Here is a 22132-nt window from a genome sequence, read left to right as displayed (position 1 = left end):
CCTTGACCAGAATCGAACCTGGGACCTTTCAGTCCGCAGGCCGACGCTCTATCCACTGAGCCAAACCAGTCAGGGCAGTTCAGGTGCCTTTAAAAAAGGTCCTAAATATATAAAAGGCTCTGATGACACAGTCTATTGAGAAAGCTGAATTGATAATCTATTAGTACCTTCAATAACAAAAGAATAATTGATTCTTAATTTTAAAAAAGCTTGAGAGAAAAAAGTACTCCTTATCCAGTCTATAACTGGTATGAATTCTTAAGGAAGCCCACTTTGTTAATGGCTAGGACTACTACCAGCTTAAGATGATTAAAGTTCTAGGTATTCTTATTTGAAGGATGATGTAAAAATACAAACTATAAGTGCATTAAAATAATTTACTTTAATATTAACCTGCATGAATAGAAATGTGCAGTCCCCATAGGGAGGAAGAATGCCTCTATTTTTAAGGTAAAATCCATATTACAAGACTCAACGAAGAAAGTTGTTAGAAAGAACAGAAAATGATCTTATGAAGAAGTGGAGCCATTCCATGTGGAAAAGATGGACGAGACAGATCAAGTGTAACCCGTGGAACTTCCATAAAGTAGACCCGGCATCTCAGAAGTGAGAGTCCATGAGCCTGGGAGGCACACAGGCTGAGTGGCCATGGTGAAGTGGAAGAGCTGGACCACAGTCTGTTTCCAAGGCCGCAAGAGCTGGGCCTTGTCTGTTGGTCCAGCCGTGGGATTCTCGGATATATCTGCTTTTGAGAACATCCCTCCCCAACTAGAAAATCCTCTCAGTTCAGGAGACTGGTTTCCATATTTTAAAAATAAAGGGCTGCCCTAACTGGTTTGGCTCAGTGGATAGAGCATCAGCCTGTGGACTCAAGGGTCCCAGGTTCGATTCCGGTCAAGAGCATGTACCTTGGTTGTGGGCACATCCCCAGTAGGGAGTGTGCAGGAGGCAGCTGATTGATGTTTCTAACTCTCTATCCTTCTCCCTTCCTCTCTGTAAAAAAATCAATAAAATATATTAAAAAAAAATAAAGGGCTAATTAAATAATAATGTATTCACATGAGTACCCTTTATTATCTAGTTTCAGGTCTGATTTGATTCTCATGTGGCCTGGATTCATTAGACTTTCCCCAATACTTTTTTGTGTAAACACACTGAAGATGCAATAATCATTTCCATAAAACCACCTTGGTTCTGAGAGCAAAAGAGAATCACAAGTTCTATAAAATGGCTGCACTCGATGATAGAAACCTCTTGAACTGGGTGCCTTTAAAAATGAAACTGAAGTTCTTTTAAAAAGACAAAGTTCTACATTCCAGAACTTTCCTTAGGAAAGAGAGAAAAGAGGGGCAAGATAAGGCACGGTTGCCATGATTTGTTTTAAAGGCTCCTCTAACAAAATGAATGTGTCAGTAGCCAATTGTAGTCAGCCAAAGGGTGTGTTTAATAGACTCTCCAGGCAGATGTCCCACCTGCCTGTCCCTCCACCCCTCCAAATTGGGTTTGTCTGAGGTTTCATTCCACAAAGAAGCAGCAGATGAAATACCTTAAAAGATACAGCACAGTTGATGTTGAAGACTAAGGACCCTACTCTTACTTTAAGAGTATTAGGCCTTGGCTTTCCCTGCCCCATGCAATAAAGCAAGTTTTATATACACTCCCCATATCTTTTTCTAACATTTTCTTATATAAATTTAAATATTTTACAAAAAAGGTTTTTCTCCAAACATATAAATTTTAGTGAAACATATATTGCCCACCTGTGAACTTGTTTTTTCACTAAAATATAAATGCTATCTGACATGAGGGTACATGTCTTTGACCACTAGAGATCACTGAAGTCTGAATTGCACTGTGGAGAAGGCACTTGTGTTTTCTCTGAGGTCTCCGGCAAGTAGCTCAGTGAACACTCAGAATCGCTGTCCTCCAACGCCCGGGCCGAGGCCTCCGAGTGCCCAGTCACTGAGGCAGCTGGGAGCAAATGGTGAGTAAACTTGATGCTAAAATTATGGAAATAAAAAACCAAAAAAAAAGAAGCATGGACCAGTTCTTAGTCTAGAATTAAACTACAAACAAAATCCAAAGTGTTCATTCATGAAGATTCAAACCTATTTCATTCTCTCATAAAATTATAAAATACAAAGGTGGCTATATTAATGACAAAACTCAAACAGTACTGAGAGGGGTTTGTCCATGGGCAGAAGTCCGTCCCTCTGGGTGGGGCCCAGAACTCCCAGGCGGGTGGTGGCCTCCCTATTGCTGGGCCAGAAGTGCTGTCCTGTTGGCCTTCATCTTCTCCAGCCGCTTGGCCAGGTGGCTGTTGGTCATCTCCACTTCCTCAATCTTGTCCAGTGCTGTTCGCAACTAGAGGCAGGGAGAACCTGGTCACTTCACAGAGTCAGAAACAAAACCAAGTGCTACCTTATTTTCAACTTTCCGGGACGTGGACGCACTGCTGACTGATGGGCTTGCATAGGATCCCACAGCCTAATTTCTTTTTTTTTCAATCAGCCACTTGTAAACAGTGATACTGAGTATTAGTCACAGACAGGATCTACAGAAGTTGGAGAAATAGACCTGATCTAAAAAATAAAAAGTATCCCTTTTCTTATGTAACTGAACAAAACATAAAATGGCAGTCACTGTGTGGGTCAAACACCAACACAAAAGAGTAAGTGACTCCACTGCTGTTTCCTTCAGATTGGACCCAGGATTAAATTCCTTATGCAACAAAGAATTTACTTCCCAAGGATATTTTCCTTTTAGGAATGTTTTCCAGAAAGCATATTAGAACAAGTACCTCTCGTTGTAGCTTCCTTTTTTCTGCTTTCAGTTCATCTTCCACTTTCTCGGCATTCTCAGCAGCAGTTTTATATCTCAGCACCTGTCCCTCAAGCCGGCTAATCTGTAAATATGAGAACACAGCCTCTGGTACTGAGCTCTAGGAGCCATCACTTTTTTGCAGCCAAGATGGAAATACAATGTTATTAAAACTCTAAGTAATCTAACACTAACAAGTCCCCTTAGGGTGAGTCATAGGTCCTCTCAGAACCCAACTGCTATTTATAAATAAAGAAATGTCCCCAAAGGATTACAGCTGTAGAGTCATTATAGGCCAATTTCCCATGTTAAGTTTTATGATGACCATAGTGTTTAAGTGCCAAAGTAATATCACAGAAGGAGACTCACTGAATGGAAAAGTTTTTGGACATTTTGAAATGTGCAATAAAGCATTTTGTTATAAACTATGATCTCTCTGAATTCTCATGAAATATCTACAATTAGAATTACAGCTACAATTTTCATTTTACAGGAAACAGAAGGCGGATGTGCCTTGCCAGATGTTCTCTGCTGGCTTTCCCACTTTAATATAGAGCTTTTCTAGAGAGCCAAGTGTAATGGCCGCCCAAAGGCATGCATGGGTTAGCCATTTAGATGCAGGAGGCAGATGTGTTTTAAGGGAATTTAAATCACTTGGCACCATTAGAAGTACTTACACTTTGCTCCAAGGTGGTTATATCCTGTTCTGCTTTTGAAAGCTTAAACTTGTATTCACTAATTTGTCTATTAGCATCTCCTAGAACAGAAGAGAAAAATTAGTCACCTCTGAGGGGTGAAGGTGTGATCCACCAGGCAATGACTCCCTTTGTAGCATAGGAGAGGGCCGTGCGGTCTAAGACGACAAAACAAATGCACACAGGCAACCATGGCACCTCCGGCAACCCAGCCCCTGGAACTGTGGACACTACAGAAGCTCTAGCACTTGTGTTAACAACAGTACCCCTCAGATCAGGAGTTAGAGGAAAATTCACTCTTCGCCCCATGATGTGTGCAGGTAGAGCGTTGAGCAAGGAGCCCTGTCAGCCAGCTTCTCTGCAGTCCTATGGCCCAGGGAGCCTCGGTGCTCACAGGCTAGGCCCTCCATTTTCCCAGACCCCAGCCTTGCACCTTCCCACCGCCGTCCTTCTGCTCCCCCATACCTCTAGTGCCCCTTGTTCCCCACCCCCAACTTAAGTCTTAACTGACCTCCAAGGTTATGCTCAATTTTCACCTCCTGCATGACTCTCCTAAACTAACCCTAACTTCTCTTGTTGCATTTCGCCTGCGTTCTTTTATAACAGTTATCATGCTTTCTTAACATTTATTTGTAAGGAGAGAGGCCCTGTCTAGCCTTCTTGAATCCACCTCTGTATCTAGCTAAATGCTTTGCACAGTGGATGCTTAATATTTGCTGAAACAAATGCTTTTCCATACATATGATAATGTGGTATGGTTAGAGCTATATAAATCAGTAGCTATACATTTGACCTAAGAAGTAAGTCATTTAATAAGAAGTTTATAAATGACGGGGGAGAAAAAAATCCCTCCAACAAGCCAAATTTAATAAAAATCTCCCTCTGAAATGATTATAGGTTAAGAATTATAAGGCTTACAGAGAAAACCAAATATAATTTACCTAACTCAAGAACTTCTGTGCTATTCCACATAGCTAAGGTTATAAATAACTTCCTATATATCCTCAATGCAAACAGCTGTTCTAAGTAGACAGTTACTGTCACCTTAAAAGTAATGGGGTCATAAAACCCTCTCCCCAAAAGCCACCCCTGGGAGTCAGAATGATCCCTATTCCTGGGCTCTAAAACAGAAGCTTCACAATCTAGTTCTCTAATTCAGCAACTTGTTATCAAAATGTGCTGCTTCCTTCTCACTCTCCAAACCACCCATTCCTTCCTGTTTTCCAAAGTCTAACTCCGTCGTCTCAGCCATTTCATCTGTGTTTTGAAATTCCATTCCACAACACCATGCTTTACAGCCAAGGCAGTGTCCAGACCCAAGAGTCACAGGGTCCTTTTCCTGGTTTTCTGGTGCAAGGGTGCTGCCTGCTTTTGTCTTTTCCAGCAAAGCCCAGCCTGCCCATCCTTCTCAGCTCACCTCCATGTAAGCTGCAGGTGGTACTTCTCCCACCTTCCGCAAATACCCGCAACCGCCTACCCACACTAGGACGCATTCACACATATGTCTAGCCCATTCTCCCTCAGGATGATTCCTTTTGATTTTGCTGCTTTAGGCCAATCTTTTCCAAATCTATTCCAGTCCCCTCTCTACGACTGTTGACAGCCATTATAGTGATTCAGCTCATCACAGCCTCCTAACCAATCAGCCTACCTCTTGTCACATCCCAGTCCCCATCGACCCTCCATGCCAAAACGGTATTTCAGGAACAAAATATTCACCAGGAAGTATCACGAGGGTTGTAACATATCCAATAAAGGGTATATCCTTAACCTCAAAGGTTGGTATTAACAGTATTAATAAGCCTTAATCCAAGAAGTCTTTTCTATTTGGCCTAATTCAGAATATTTAGGTGAAAAAGCCATGGAATAACCAATATTTTAAAATACTCAGAAATGCTATTTGAATAGGAAAAAGAAAAGTCTCCCTGCCAGTGAATTATACAGTATCTACATAAGAACAGCTTCTGAACAGTCCCTACCATGGGAATGACTCCGACTACAGTAGGCATTTATAATAACATGGGGTCAAGAGTAGAAAGGGAGAAAAACTGGAATAATTTAGGTAAATGGAGTAGGTTTACATTGTGGCCTTGTTTTAAAGTCCACCTAATAAAAATCAGAGTTAACAAGAAAACAAAATTCTGAAACTACTCAATATTAGTGTGTTAGTTCTAAATATATCCCTCCAATTATTCCAAGATGAATTCCACAACATTAGGTAGGGTGCTGCACGGGAGCTTCAAGCTGACAAGGGTATGGAGGGGACAGTGTCAGGATGTCACTATCTGCAAAATGTTCCTACAAATCACTCTGCCTCGAAGGGAAGTGCTCTCATCATCCTGAAGCTCACAGGTGAGCAGAAGCTTCTGTTCGGCTCCATTACTGCCCTGACTGCTCTTCTGGACAACCTGAGGACGAACCAATCTGTAAGAGCTCCTCTTGAGAAATGTGAATTACATGACACTGGCAGCCAGTTTACAATCCCGCTTCTAGGACACAGCCCAGACCGACTGCACTTACTCTGCATTTCGATGAACTGCAAGTCCGAGCCGTTCTGCAGCCCGGCCAGGTCACCAGCCGCCGTGCCATCGCCCCTGGAGCACTTCTGCCGCTCCTCCTCTAACTGCAGCTTCAGTTTTCTAACCTGCAGGAGAATCAAAGGCTCGTCAGCAAGATCCAGTTTGTCAAAGGAGGCAGATCCTTGTCAGCCACAAACATCATTCAGGAGCAATTTCCTTGAGTGCCCACCAAGGGGACACACTCCTAACGGTGCTAGGAGAAGCTGTGAGCAATCATGGAAAGGAGCGAGCGCCAGGACCAGCACCCATAAAAAGAGCTCTATTTTATTATTTGTGTAGGGTTTTGGAACATCACTTTTCAGTATTATTTGTTACTTTTATTCAAAATGGAAATTCTATGGGCAGTTAACGATATTTTTCTTTTGTTTTAGAGTTAGGTTAAATATTCTTACTTAGAAAATTTTCTATATACAGAAATACATTAATAAAGGATTAGCTTATTCATGATAGCCAAAACTAAAAATAATCCAAATGTCCATCAACAGGAGGATAAACAAATTGTGGTACATCTATACAATGGAATGTGGTACATCTATACTCAGCCAAAAAAGGGGAAAGTACAATTGACAGGCAACAACACGGCTGAATCTCAAAATAAGTATATAAAAAGTGTATTGCAATTATATAAAACTCCAGAAAGAGCAAACTCATCTAGAGTGACAGAAAGCAGATCAGTGGTTGCCTGGAAAGGGGTAGGGAAGAGGGTGCAGGAAGGAAGGTTTACCAAGGGTGCAGGAACTTTGACACATTATGAATACTGTCACCCCCCAAGTTCCTCTGTTGAAATCCTCAGAATATGATCTCATTTAGAAATAGAGCCATTGCAGATGCACGGAGTTAAGCTGAGATGAGTTCATATTGTAACAGGGAGGACCCCTAAGCCAATATGGCTGGTGTCTTATAAAAAGAATTCCAGATGAAGAGATACACATTCAGAGGGAAGACGATGTGAAGACAGAGAATACTATCTATAAGCCAAGGAATGCCAAAGATGACCAGCAAACCCCCAGGAGCCAGAAGAGAAGCAGGGGGCAGATGGCCCTTCCAGGCCTCAGGAGGAACCAACGCAGGGCTAATCCCATGTTAGCCTCTCATCTCCAGAACTGTGAGACAATGCATTTCCATTGTTCTAACCACCCAGTTTGTTATGACAGCCCTAGGAAAATAATACAGGTATGCACATTTGTATACTTTATGTGCAGCCTATTCTACACCAATTATACCCTAGTAAAGCTGAAGTTTTAAAATTTGCAAAATAAAGAAACTAAAAAATAAAATTAAGAGGGACTCTGGGTTGGAGGAAAAAAGCAAGGCTTGGTGGAGAAAGGAGTGCCACGTGTGGAAAACAAGGAGATCAAGGGAACAGAAATGTATTGGATTCGGAGGCTTCCGGACCACACTCAGGTCCCACAATGCAGACAGCTGGGCCGTACCCTGCGGCAGAAGACGGAGGCTCTTTGAGCTCTGACCAGCCTAAAATGAAAGACCGACCTTTCCACACTGCAGGCTCCCAACCAAACACCCAGCCACATCAATCTTCACAAAAGCTTGGACAAGCCTGACCCATTACCTCAGAGCTGCCCATCAGCTTTCCAGTTCCCCACTCTTACACTGAAGACCAAATAAACATGCTAAGAGCACCTGAAGGAAACGAACTGCAGACAGCAGAAAACAAACCAACCAGTCGGTCGGTATCCTCCGAGATTAGTGAAAATATCTGCGTCCTTGAAATGACTGCAGAAATAGAAACTCAGCAAAAGTATTAGAAGATAAAGCTGAGAAACTTTTAAAAAGTAAAGCAAGGGACAAAAAGAGAGGTGGAAAAATAGGAGAGAAACAAGAAGTCAGAGCATCAGTGCCCGAGTCTGTCTGTCTCCTTCGGAAACCAGTCATGTTTCCCCAAATGCCTACAACTCTTACCATCACATAAGCACAATTCAGAGCAGTCTACCCCCCCCCCCCCCACACACACACAAGGGGAGGTACCTCTGGGACAAAGCAACAAAGCCTCCCATGCCTCTTCGTCCTTCAAGGGTCAAGGTGAATCTGCATGCTCAGTTCCAGATGGCATCGCCAACTGTGTCCATCAGCAGGAGTCAAGGGGAAGCCTGAGCACCAGGAACAAGTTCGCCACTCCCCTAATGGGGAAAGGGCGGGCGAGCGCTGCACTGGGACTAAATTCATGCTTCCCAGACACCTCTGTCCTTGCAACACACACAGGGTCACCACTATCTGCCTTGAGTGAACCAAGACTAATCTCAATATCCCCAACACTCTGTTTATGTCCATCTCAAAAAGGGTCATACTTCTCTCTCCTACACTCTTCCCCAAAAGGCTCTGTACAGCTCTTTCTCTGTCTTCACCTCCTAATCTTTCCCAAAGCCTGAAACTCTTCCACTGTGCCCTCTGGATTACTATTCTATTATCAGCAATGCCTCCTGGTCCTCCATCTCTGCTCTGAGCACTCCCTTTACCCCAGTGCTCTAATAGGATCCTGCTTCCTCTGCAGCCCTCTAAGTACGCCCACAGCCCTGTATTTCTCCCACAGCCCTCCCATTGCTGGGCCTTAGAATGGAATGGGTGTCCTCTTGGTTTTTTTGCTGTTGCCAAACTATTCTCCCTCTAACCTCCCTAAAACTCCTAATCTTATCTCTTCCAATTATACTCACTACCCCTCATCATTGCCATCATCCCACTCTTTCTTCACTGTTTTAGCTCCTGTCTCACACTCCCTCAAAACTATTCCTGTCTTAATTCTTGGCAGTTTCAAAATACATCTAAGTAATGGATTTCTCCTACAACTGATAACTCAGTTTCCGGAACACCTCCTCTCTAAGGATCTTGGCATCCGTCCCTTCTTGCCCTCAGCCACTCACTCCCACAGTCATGTACTATAGCTCACCATTTAGATCAGCGGTCACCAACCGGTGGTCTGCAAACCACTGGTGGTACGTGAGGTCCGAAAGGCTGGCAACCGCTGACTTAGATAACTGCAATCTCTACATACATCTAATCCACGTATCTCCTCTCTAACTGCTACTCCAAATCTTTCCAGCTCATTCTCTCGGGACCCCAACTCCAAAAATCATTGGATCCCACTGGCACTGTAATTCATTGCTCCCATTTCTTTCCAGTGTGCCTTGATCTTCCTGGATGTCCTCTCAAACCTCCTTACCCAGTTTAATTTCTAGGTCCATCACCACTCTGTTGCACACACACACCCTTGCCTCCTCTACCTATTATACTCATCTGATAAAAGCTAACTGCCTACTCCATGTCTGCACCAATAAAGCTTAATGTGGCTGGAGAAACACAATAAATGCATTCACACAAATCTCTAACATAACACATAATTTGCTATCTATATATATAAAAGCCAAAGCAACCAGCCAACCGGCCAATAGCTATAATGCGCACTGACCACCAGGGGGCAGATGCTCAACGCAGGAGCTGCCGAGCTGTGGTCACTTGGCAGCTGAGGTTCATGGGTGACGTACCCAGAACCAGAAAGGAGGAAGCCCGATTCCAGGGTGTGTCACCTGAGAACCGCCCTCTTGCAATCCGGGACCCCTTGGGGAATATCAGAGAGCCAGTTTTGACCTGATCCCCGCAGGCCAGGCCACTGGACCCCACCGGTGCATGAGTCTGTGCACCAGGCCTCTAGTTAATTATATTTCTTGTTCATTGCTTGGTCTCCTACCACTAGAATGTTCGGTCCACTGAGGCAGGAATTTTTTTTTAAACTAATTTGTTCATTGAAATATCTCAAATGCCTAGAATAGTGCCTACTAAATAATGGACTTAACCTATCGTTGGAAAGTCTACAGCTAAATTAGTAATAAACATACAGAAAAGCAAGTGAAAGGAACAGAACAATATCTGCTTTGGGGGAAATGAAGAGCTGTGGAAGAGATGAGAGGCAGTCCTAGATGCTACAAGGCTCCACTGTGAGGAGTGCTGACAGAGTCTAATAACATGAAAGGACTGGAAGGACACTGTTCCCTTATTAGGTGGCTGTGGGGATGGGAGGTATACATGTGTTGTAGGAACAGGGGATGAAAGAAAGCTAAATGCTCACCTTCCACAGATGGATGGCAATAGAAAATGCCAAAAACAGAGAACAATCGAGAAGCAATATATGCATGTTATATACAAATAAACAAGAATGGTACACACCAAAGAATCAGGTAAAAGCACCAAGCAGGAATGGTCTGGGGTAAGGGTGGGGGGCAGGGCAGAGCACTTCCGGCTTCATAGCAAGGTTTGTAGAACTGTTCCACCCTCAAACTATGTATCCTATAAGTTATTTTTAAAAAACAGGAAATAACAAAGAGGTAAAATATGAATTATCTTTTTATCCTTCAAATCTGACTTGAGTGCTGGTATTTAAAATAAGCACATCTCTTTCTAGTGTACAATAGTTTGCTAACATTTTACCATGTGACTTAGTTACAATTAATAATACCTGTGATAGTAGCTCTTCCTTCTCTCCAGCAAGTTTTCGTAGCCTTACATCTAAAACAAACAAAAAAGGTTGTAAACTAAATTTGTAATGATGTAGTATATGAACAATTAAAAATAATTCTACAAATTAAAAAAGAGCAAATGTTACCTGATAAACAACTTACAGCTATGACTATCAAGACATGAAGGCTTGATGGTGTTAAGGAAAAATACTTCATTATTCACATATTTCCACACAACTGATATTTATCAGGGCACTAAATACACGTGCTCCCTGGAGCAGTGATTTTCCACTTAAAGACAAACTGAAGTACAAAGATCATTTCCTTGTTTCAAAACTTTGCAAGCTCTCCCTAGTAGACAACTCAAATGCTAAGAGTGCTCCCACAAGCTTAATTAAGCCCTTAGCAGGAAAAAACAAAATATGGGATAGAAGACAGGGGTCAAGAGTGGGACTGAGAGGAGAAGCTGGAACAAAAAAAACAAAAACAAAAACAAAACAGAGGGACACAATGCTGGAAGAAGCAAAGGCCCACAACCGCAAGTGGGGGGAGGATGGGCCCAGCTCTAAAATGCAGGCCATCAAGGGCTTATCAGGCTCTGTAGCAGGATCACTGGGGCTGCTCCTGGCCTGGAGGGAGGAGCACATATATTACAACAGGCCCCTTGGGCTGAGGGGATACCCACAGATGAGTAAAAGCAGCAGCTGACACCTAACCAGCACCTCCTACAACCAATCAGGGTCCCAGCTAACTGTAAGTTCGGTTTCTTCAGCACCTTCCAAACAAGCAGAGGAAACGCTCTGGATCATACCCTCAGTCCATTCTCTAGAGCAGCTCTCTCTCATAGCATCTTCTGATTCATCAGAGTGCCCTACAATCACATTTCTGAAAGTCTGTACATTCGAGACTGTGCTCACTAACTTTAGAAGAGTTTTTTTTACTTCCCCCATTCTTATAGCCCACTCTTCTAGGTAACCTACACATCTATGAAAACATGAAAAAGAGATCATTTTTTAAATAAGTAAAAGGAGGCTGATGATACAGTATCTATCTGGGTCATTTTCTTCCTGTAGAGCAGGATTCTTGGTGCAGATAATTGGTAGCATCTGTGTGGTTTCCTGAGCGAGGTGTCACTAGATTCTCAAAGGGTTAAATTGAAGAGGCTTGGACTTTAAGAGGCTCAGAAGCCCTGCTCTAGAAATAACACTGATATCTACCTTCTTGGTCATCTGTTTCTTGCCTTAAGAAACGAGGTGACAAGAGTTGCAAGAGCCCTGGGATAAGCAGAACACAGAACCAGATGCTCCAGGAAGAAAATACACTTGGAAAGTCGTCTACTGGCCACTGGTTCCCTGGGACCAGAAGGTTTATATTTACTTGAAAAAGCAATGCGCTATCTCTAAGTGAAAAAGCAATGTGTGTATACCCACACTGCCTCCAGCCAGGGGACTTCAATGACCCAAATGCTGGTCTCCCACGGTCATTCATACCTGAAGATAATGTGCCAGATTTCTTCCCATTAAGGATCTAGATAAGGCTCAGACAGTCTTTGTGTAGTTTTTGTTTTCCAAGATGGGAATGAACAAGCTGGAAGTCTAACAGGGTCACCTTAACCCAAGTCAAGGTAGCAACCAGTGTCTTACCTAGAGGACCCTCTCCTGCGGACTCCAAGACCTGAGCAGCTTCCTGAGACACCACAGTGATGGCTCCAACCACTGGTTCATGATTGACATCACCATTGGGAGTGCCGTCAGGGATTATAACTAAGCCATGTTTCTGTGGGGAAGAAAAAACCCACCATCAAAGGATGGCCCACACGGAGGGGGCATGCTCTGTGAGGTGACTGACAACAGGTTGCCACAGGTAAAACCGGGTAGAGCTAGTTACATGGAATACAGCTCTGTAGAAGAAATGACTTAAGCCTACCAAATATGGATTGAAGAACGATCACTGTGGTTTGTACTCATGCCAGGAAAGATGACAGGATGAAAGGAAGGAAGAAAAAAGCGCTGAGGGACATGAGCTGCAGGCTGATGCTAACATACCTCTCCTGTCTTCACCGTCTCCTTCAGGTCAGCCAGCTCCTCTCTGAGCATATCTCGCTCATTCCTAAGGCAGGCAATGTATTCCTTCTGCTTCTCTAGGGCCTGCTTTTAGACAGGGTAGCGAGGGACAGAATGGCACAGAAAAAAAGCAAGTGAAAGGGAGCAGAGAAGTACCCGAATCAAATAAAGATAAAGGCATAAAAGACAAGGCAACATTAGGAGCTTGGAAACAGCAGTGAGAGATGGGAGGAAATACGAAGTTAGATGGATATATATCTCCAGAAAGGAGTTTTAATAGCAACTGGTTAATCGTGCATAAATTCGACAAAACATGCTTATCACATCAGGCAAGAAAACGAATCTTTCTTTTCCAGTCCATGAACAAACAGGAAATGGAAAACGAAGGCAGCAGTAATAGTGAAATAAAGTTGACCTTACTGATCTCCTAGTACATTTTCATTTGGCAAATCAATCAAACAAACCCCCCAGATTTCAACTAAAATAGTTTATTCAAGAATACACTTGATTTAAAAAAAAATTCTGGAAGAAAAATGACCAGTATGCACAAGGTATTTTAATTAAATGTAGGCTGTAGTGATTTTTCTCCAAGTAGTGTGGCAAAATATTCCTCAAATACCACTTAATTAAAAATGGCTAATCTCCAAAGGGATTCTTGAGAACCTACTTTGTTAACTTAATTAAATACAATTAAGAGTAATTTGGTTTTCTGATATACCTTCAAAATTTGAAAAACAAAAATAACACACTAACAAAATAAATACAGCCCACCTACAGAGGGTAGCAAATATGGGTTTAGGAATCTGGCTTTTGAGGCCTGGCACATATTAACTTATCTTTGCCTCAGTTTCCTCATCTGCAAAAGGGGCAGGGGTAACCTCAGCTCCCATGGGGTGGGCACAGGCTTCAAGAGGCCTCGGTGTAAAGTCCCGCCTGCCATGCATGAGACGGGAGGGCTCAGGGGAGCCAGCTGCTGTTTCCATCTGCACTGTCCTGCCACTGCCTGAATCTCACGGCTGTCAGAACTGAGGACAGTGCAGAAGCAGAAACACGCTTTGATCCTCGGGCCTCAAAACATACCCACGTTAGGCAGTCTATTCAGGGGCCTGACAGCTGGGCTATTTGAAAAAGCCTTTCTCCATCCATTCGTTCATATATTTAATGTTTTCTGCCAGCATTCCCATTCATCTGAGTAAACTACAACAGGCCCCTTTCTTCTCAGTTTCTTGGGTTTAGAAGTGGTCAACTGCTTAGTGACTGGTTACTCAAGAGTTGGACAATCTTTAAAGACATTATAATCCTATTCTGCAACCAAACTAGGAGTAAGTAAAGGATAAGAGCAACTACGATTTACACAGCCCAAACTATAATTTGCGTAGCTCCAACTATATAGACAGTGTTATCTACCCATATAAATAAGTATATCTATATAATTTCCCCCTTACATACCCTGTATTTTGTCTTATGCCCATTTCACGAATCAGAAAATTGAGGCTCAGAGAAGTTATATTTTTTTTGCTCAATGTCACAGTAAGTGGCAAAGCTAGCAAAAGAATCCAGTTCTTTCTGGTTCTGAAGCTCTTGCATACTTTTTCTGTATGGCAGCACCATGAAGGCCACAATTCTGTTTCCTTGCTGTCGTCCCAGATGCTGCTGGAAAAGTGGTCCACAGGGCAAGTCCTACTCCTCACTCAAACTGCAACATCAAAATCTAACTTTCTTTCAACAATTCACACTGTATGACATGTCTGGAGTCTGCCTGTGAGTTAATAATGATTTTCTAATATCATAAGGCATTAATATTAACACTCCACTACATTAATACCACACGTAACACCAAGACAGCAAAGCACAGGCAATACTCTACCCTTGTTGACAGTTGCTGTTCTGTCTGCTGGGTTAGACAGTTGTGGTTATGGGCGTCTGCGTGCACAGTTAGACCGTGCATCAGCACATGTACTGAGTTAGTGATCACTATCACAACATGCTCTATATAAACACCACCACCGAACAGAAATTATCTCTTAGGAACAGACCAATTTGAAAGTAGGAATTCTAGCAAATGCTCGAATATGCCCTTTGCTCCTCTTCCACATCTTACAGCAGCGAATTTTATCTTTACTTTTGGACTTTCTAATTTTGTCTTCCCATAATTATGGATGGGAAAATAAAATACATCCTGTAAGTGCTCCCATTTCACCACAAAGTTTCAAGAGGACTGAAATACCGTATAATTAGACCACATGTATTCATGCTGGATCTGAAATCCTCTGTATTACCTGACCATCTAACCACTACCCTTGTGTCTGCATTCAATAATAGTTCCTACAGTGCATTTTTTTTAGGGTAAAAAGTACATGCTTGTGACAATCTAAATAATTCTTTATCCCTGACCTAACCTCAAATTCTAGTGTCAAGAAGCCTTAAAGATATGTATAACAGGCTGAACTTTGGGCAACAGGTTAACTCTCCATATAATTGCACAGGGTAGTCAGAATGGGAGTGAGTCTTATACTGGGATATATGGATATATAAGTACTTTATATATATATTGCACATGGCCACCTGGTGCTTGGAACAGCCTTGGGGATAAAGACATGAGCACTAGGATCAGTGAGGAACTAAAGAAAACTGAACTTTAACAAGAGAATAATGGTCATGCTCTTCCATGAAGTTACTAAATTTAAATCTTGAAAATGAAGCGAGAGATGAGTGATACATTAGGTAGTCATTGGCCATGTTGAAAATGTTGTAAGTCAAGGGAGGACCACATCACACGTATTAGGATGGCTACTACCAACAAAACAGGAAACATGTTGGTAAGGCTGTAGAGAAACTGGGACACTTGTGCAGAGTTGATGGCAATGTTGGTGCAGCTGCCATGGAAAACAATATGGCAGTTCCTCAAAAAATTAAACCTAGAATTGCCATTTATGCAGCAATTCCACTCATGGGTACATACCCAAAAGAGATAAAAGAAGGGTCACAAAAAGATATTTACAAACTCATGTTCACAGCAGCATTATTCAAAACAGCCAAAAGGTGAAAGCAAACCAAGTGCCTATCAACAGATAGGATAAACAAAATGTGGTAGATACACACAATGGAATATTATTATCTTAAAAAGGGACATCTGACACATGCTACAATATGGTGAACCTTTAGGACATATGCTAAGTGAAATAAGTCAGTCACAAAAAGACAAATACTAATGATTCCACTCATATGAGCTGTCTTGAGTCAAAGTCTTAGAGACAGAAGGTAGAATGGGAGTTGGGAGGGTGTGGGGAGAGAAGGAGTTTGGGAGTTGTAAATAAGATGAAAAGAGTTCTGTGGATAGATGGTGGCGATAGAAGCACGGCAATGTGAATGTACTTAATGCCACAACTAACTTTACACTTAAAAGTAGTAAATTTTATGTTATTTGTACTTTATCATAGTTTTTAATTTTTTTTAAATGACAAACTACTGATACATGCAACAACTTGGATGAATCTCAAGGGAATTATGCTGAGTGAAAGAAGGTAATTCCAAAAAGTTATATACTGTATAATTCCATTTATATAACATTCTTAAATGGCAAAATTATAGAAAAGGAGAACAGATTGGTGGTTGCCAGGGCTTGGGACAGAGTAGGGGAGATAGTAGATATGGCTATAAAAGGGCAACAGGAGGGAGCCTTGTAACAGTGATGAAAATGTTCTGTATCTTGACTATTTCAAAGTCAATATCCTGGATGTGGTATTGTACTATAGTTTTGCAAGATGTTGCATTTGGGGAAAACTAGATAAAATACATACAAGATCTCTGTATATTTTTTACAATTGTATATGAATCTACAATTATCTCAAAAATGTTTTAAGAGTTAATTTTTTTAAATCCAAAGGAACACATTATTATATACCACGCAGAAGGAAGATACCCCTTATTTAATAATGCCAAGAAAATTAAAAAGTCAAATAATTTATATCTTAACCATCAGCTCAGCTTTTTGGTAAGAAAAAAATTGTTTTATTTTAAAGAGCTATTTTATTGGACTGAGAGTTTTGGAATTTTTCCTTGGCCAGACCAAAATAACCAGTTTAAAATACTGAGATAATTATGCAAAATAGGAATCACAGGCTTGCCAATAGGTGCTAAAGAAAATTATGTAAGGTCCTAAAAAAAAACCCATTCTAGACAGTGACCAGATTTTAAACTTTTAAATTACGTACTTTGTGCTATACATTTTTCATATCTCATTTTAAATTTCCCAAGTAAAAATTTAAATAAAATCAGTAGTTTACAATTTTAAAACTGTTAACAGAGTTGTTAATTTATACTCCAGAAGGCTCTTCTAGTTTTGGGTAGAATTTTAGAAACGTGGTATAAGTATTAGAAACTCTAAAAGGTAGCTTTATTTCTTTAAAGCAACATTTTTCAACCTGTGGGTCGCGACCCCTTTGTGGGTTGAACGACCCTTTCACAGGGGTCGCCTAAGACCATCGGAAAACACATATATAATTACATATGTTTTTGTGATTAATCACTATGCTTTAATTATGTTCAATTTGTAACAATGAAATTGGGGGTCACCACAACATGAGGAACTGTATTAAAGGGTCGTGGCATTAGGAAGGTTGAGAACCACTGCTTTAAAGCTTTTGGTCTACCAAACTCTTCAGAAGTCATTCTGTTTCCCAGGTGCTCATTAATGACAGGATAGGGTGACTGGAAGTGTGAAAAGAACTGGATACTAAACAGACCGCCCCTAACAATGGAGGGTGTGATCCAGAGGGTTATGTCTGTCACAAGTGCTCTTGGGGATCTTTGCTACCTTTCCTTAACCCCCTAAACCTGTTTCCCCCACCACAGCTCTTCCCTGAGAAGGTAAGCCTCTGGCAACTCTGGCTATGTGGCACCCCAACTGCGGAACAGATAGCTTGTGCCATGAGATGGGGCTGCCAGTCAAAGGGCACGCGGGATGAGCTGGTGGAAATCTTTTCAGCCTGAAGGGCTTAGCAAAAAAGCACTGAAGACTTTTTCCTTATCTGGGCCCCTGCTTTGGGGAGTTATGAGGTTATAATTAGAGATGATGTCATAATTTGGCAGCTCTAGCAAATCTGACATTCTTATCCACTCCTGTAATTAAACTGATTTTAATCTCTTCCTATTATACTTACCAAGGATTTATGGAATGCTAATAACCTTTCCCCCAGCCCCACTCCTTTTCCTCTTGCTCCTTATCCGAATTCTTGCAATGTCAGGATATAAAGCTACCCACAGAGTTTGAATTAAATGCCTGTGGCTGCTTCTGGATAAGAATCCTGAGGAAATAAAGAACAACTTCCTTAGAAAGTTCCTACTCGTAGGTTTCACAAGCCCAGAGGCAGCGAGAAAGTAGAGTTCTTTCCATGCATGGTATCAGGTTTTCCTCTATAAGTTTCTGTCTTCTGCTTATTATATTTCACACTGACTAAATGCTTAAAAAGAGTCAAAAGGACGGATTTTTTGGAATCTCTAAGGTAAATTATATTGGTCTATTCCTCGTAGATGAGCTTGGGAGCAAAGCCCAATTTCACTTCATACCCTAATGCTTTTATCTTTCCAAAGAAGTGTCTCCTGGAGCTCAAACACCTCTTTTGTCATGGTGTCTACTTTCTGCTGCATACGCTGATTCTCCTGCAGAGGAAGAGGGGAAGAGAAGTAATGAAAGAGCAGAAAGAAACAAGGGAGGGCGTGAGAGGAGGAAAACAGAACAAAAAGAAAGCTGGTTTAACAAAGGTAAAGGGGAAGGTCTGTGAGGAACAGGAAAAGCAGGAGCTGCTTGCTGAAAGGAAGGATGACACCCAGCGTCTTGGAGACAGGGCTCTCGGTGGCTCACTGCTATAATGTAAGGAAGGGGGCTGGGAATAAGCGTTCCAACCACAGCCACGTGGCAGCAAGCCAGCTAGGGTTTCTGTGTGCATCCAGCTCCACATGTGGACTCTTCCTGAGAACTGCCTTTTCCAAACATGGAAAAACTTACATTTCTAAAGAGGGAAATTCAGATATGCTTATGATCCTTATCATAAAGAACAACCAGTAGTTTTAAACTTTATTTTCTTAAGCAGAACTAAAAAAAATACAAGAGAGACATATCTCAGCCTCGTCATTTTGAATTTTTGTTAGAATCTATGCTAGAAAGAATATCATGCATTATAAATGAATACATCAATGTTTAGAAAAACTAGAAATCAGTATTTAGTAATTCTTAAACAACTCTTCTGTTTAGGCAATGATGCTCAATTAGCCTTTTATGTTTAACAGGTTTTCTTTTATGCATTATTGGTAAATTGTGATCTCCTACTTTCCTTAGTCACACATTTCTTATATATTTTACCATGCGATTCTGCAGACCAAAAAGCATTGTTTTGTCATACTCAAGATTTTTCAGTTATACATAAACATGGCTAGTAATATCTAAGAGATGTTAATTCTAAAAATAAGAAACACCTAAAACTAATTTAATATTTTTAAAGTTTGTATACCCAGCACCCTGAGTTTTTAAAGAAACAATGAAAAATTATAGAAATCATACATTACAATTCCTCTTGAATGCCATCATCAAATTAAAAACTAGAATAGTTAACTATTTCTAAGCTACTGAATTTGAGAAGCAGTGTTATTATTATTTTGAAATCATAAAAGGGGAAAAGTATGTATCTTAATTTAGAAACAGAAGTAACAAGTGGCTGGCACAATGACACACAAAAATATAAAAGGACAAAAAGGGAGAGGATTCACATTTTCAAAAATACCAGCAGGAAATAGAATTTGGATAACATACTTCTTGCCATATATGGAAAAACTAAGACAACTAATTTCCATGTTATTTTATATTTTTAAAAGTTATCTGTGTCTGCATTTAGAATAGTCAAATTTTCCTTGCTTTCAGTAGGCTAGTTTCAATTCAATTATTCTCAAAAATGAAGAAAAAGAACACAAACGCACAAACAGAAAAATAGTCATTTCTTTTCATCTATTAAATGGTTATTTATTTAAAATAGTTTTATATTGATTTCAGAGAGAGGAAGGGAAAGGGAGAGAGGGGTAGAAACATCAATGATGAGAGAGAATCGTGATCGGCTACCTCCTGCACACCCCCTACTGGGAATCGAGCCAGCAACCTGGGCAGTGCCCTGACTGGGAATAGAACCATGACCCCCTAGTTCAGTGATAGCGAACCTATGACACGCGTGTCAGAGGTGACACGCGAACTCATTTTTTTGGTTGATTTTTCTTTGTTAAATGGCATTTAAATATATAAAATAAATATCAAAAATATAAGCCTTTGTTTTACTATGGTTGCAAATATCAAAAAATTTCTATATGTGACACGGCACCAGAGTTAAGTTAGGGTTTTTCAAAATGCTGGCACGCCGAGCTCAAAAGGTTCGCCATCACTGCCCTAGTTCATGGGTCGATGCTCAACAATTGTGCCACACCAGCCGGGCTTAAATATTGTTGTTTTTTTAAGTCATGTATAGGGAGAGAGATTAAGTGAGGCAGGTACCTAGGTGAAGGAAGGAAAGGGGGTGGGAGGTGGGTGTGGGTGGAGGTGAAGGTGTCCGAGTGCCCTGGGATGTGAATGAGTGAATGTGGTAAGTGAGGCATCTCCTAGAGATCATTAAGAGATGGCCTTCCTGCTATCATTCACATGTCGTCAATACTAAGTTAACATTAGAGCTCTTTGGTAAATACACCAAGATTAGTGGGCAGGATCCCTTACCAACAAACTAACTTCACAGTGACAAAAAACGACAAACTCAAAAGGAAAAACCGCAATTAGAGAAAAACAGAAATGGCATGTGAGGTAGTAGACACTAAGGATGATAAATGCTTTCAAAGATCTCTTGGTGGACCACACTGCTTCCCATTCCTAAAAGGGTTGCCAACACTGATGCTCAGAGTCCCTCCACCAGGAGAAAGTGGAACTCAGCATTGGCCAGCCTTTGCCTTTTTGTAGATAAGGTGCCTCCACAATTTTTTATTTTCATTTAGCCACCTCAGAAATGCATCTACCTCAGTGAGGATCAAGCTTCTTATTCCCCCAGAATCATGTTCCAAAAGACAGCATTCACTACATTCCAAAGAATGATGTACTCTGTAATCTTTCGTTTGCCCATTTCCTAAGATGTCTGTAGGAAAGAATGTGCTTAGGAATAAAAGACAATTACAAAAGCTTCTATTATTGAAAGGGGGACTGTTTATAGGGTTCATAGTATTAATTGTTTAAACCTTTATGTTTCACGTTTGTAAAATTGTAGGGTACAGCCAAATATGAAGAGACAAGTAGTAAACTCTTTATAGTATTTTAACTCCTTTCCCTCCCAATGCATACTTCTCATCCCATTCAATGCATTTTTTTCAAAATTAAATATTTCCTCAGTTCATGTACGTACCTCAATAAGCTCATCTCTTTGTCGAAGGCCTTCTTTAAGTTCATCCATTTTATGCTGCAGCACACTACACATATGTTTCTGCCTTTCTAACTCCTGTCATTAAGCAAAAGATACAGTTTATACAGATAATGGCACACAACAAACCGGAACATCTACAATATAATAACATAGAGGCTAAGCTTGATCTCCAGAAACACCCCTGAACTGCTGATGCAGAGTAACTTAGAAAAATTCTGTGGTCTATGGGAAGGTACAGAAATTTTTAATTTTTCATCTTATAGGATTATATACCTAGAAACCCAAACTAATCAATGGCAAAATTACTTGGAACAATGAGATGACCTAGTAAAATAACAGGTTAAAAAATTAACATATATATATAATTAAAAATGAAATTTAAGAAATACATACATGTAAACTTGCAAGAATATACAAAATCTATCTGAGGAAAATTATATAAAACATTTGTGGAAGACAGAGAAGTAGAATTGAACCATTGGAAAGGTATATCATCTTTTTGGATAAAAAGACTCAAATATAAAAATGTCAGTTCTCTCCCAAATTAATCCATACATTTAATGAAGTCCAAATAAAAACACCACCAGGTATTTTTCTCATTAGAGCAAGAAAAGTTGATTATAAAGTACATTTAGAAGAAAAAATGGACAGAAAGCATACTGAAAAAGAAGAAAGCCAGCCTTATTAGATATTAGAACATATTATAAGGCTCACATAATGAAAATGTTGTTGTGATGCCTCATGAAGACAGATCAATGAAGCAGAATAGAACATCCAAAAATAGACCCAAGTACAATATATTAAGTGGAACCAATAGACAAATATATTGAACAACAACAAAACTAAAAGAGCATCTCAAATCAGTAAGAAAAAATACTTTTAAATTAGTGTTAGGATAACTAGATATCTGTATGGAAAAAGAAAAGTGGGACCAAACCTTGCACCATACATCAGGACAAATTCCAAATGGATCAGAAGTGTTCAGAAAGGAGGAGGGGTAATGGAGAGAGCAAGGGAGGGAGAGAACAGTTATAGTACTAAAGAAAAGATGAGTGAATTCCTATAACC

The 22132-nt window shown here is 40.7% G+C and overlaps 1 protein-coding gene across 9 annotated transcripts in view; it reads right to left on the bottom strand.

Moving 5' to 3' along the window:
* Nucleotides 1–1420: 1420 nt before the first annotated feature.
* Nucleotides 1421–22132, bottom strand: part of LRRFIP2 (leucine rich repeat (in FLII) interacting protein 2) — a 101037-nt gene continuing 80325 nt past the window's right edge. For 5 of the 9 annotated variants that reach the window (XM_014548415.1, XM_014548411.1, XM_014548412.1 and 2 more), the window contains 9 exons: nt 21047–21139; nt 18192–18284; nt 12606–12707; nt 12204–12336; nt 10560–10609; nt 6036–6159; nt 3498–3577; nt 2801–2905; nt 1421–2364 (listed from right to left, as the gene is read on the bottom strand). In XM_014548415.1, coding sequence (XP_014403901.1) covers nt 2254–2364; nt 2801–2905; nt 3498–3577; nt 6036–6159; nt 10560–10609; nt 12204–12336; nt 12606–12707; nt 18192–18284; nt 21047–21139 — 891 coding nt within the window. In that variant the 3' untranslated portion in view covers nt 1421–2253. The remainder of the gene's footprint in view (nt 2365–2800; nt 2906–3497; nt 3578–6035; nt 6160–10559; nt 10610–12203; nt 12337–12605; nt 12708–18191; nt 18285–21046; nt 21140–22132) is intronic. The other 4 variants (XM_014548416.1, XM_014548417.1, XM_005877081.2 and 1 more) reach the window with 1 other exon arrangement.

Source organism: Myotis brandtii, unplaced genomic scaffold (genome assembly GCF_000412655.1).
Source record: "Myotis brandtii unplaced genomic scaffold, ASM41265v1 scaffold506, whole genome shotgun sequence".
NCBI classification, from domain to species: Eukaryota; Metazoa; Chordata; class Mammalia; order Chiroptera; family Vespertilionidae; genus Myotis; species Myotis brandtii.
The sequence above is the reverse complement of the archived record's forward strand: the minus strand, read 5'-3'. Positions and strand labels throughout refer to the sequence as shown.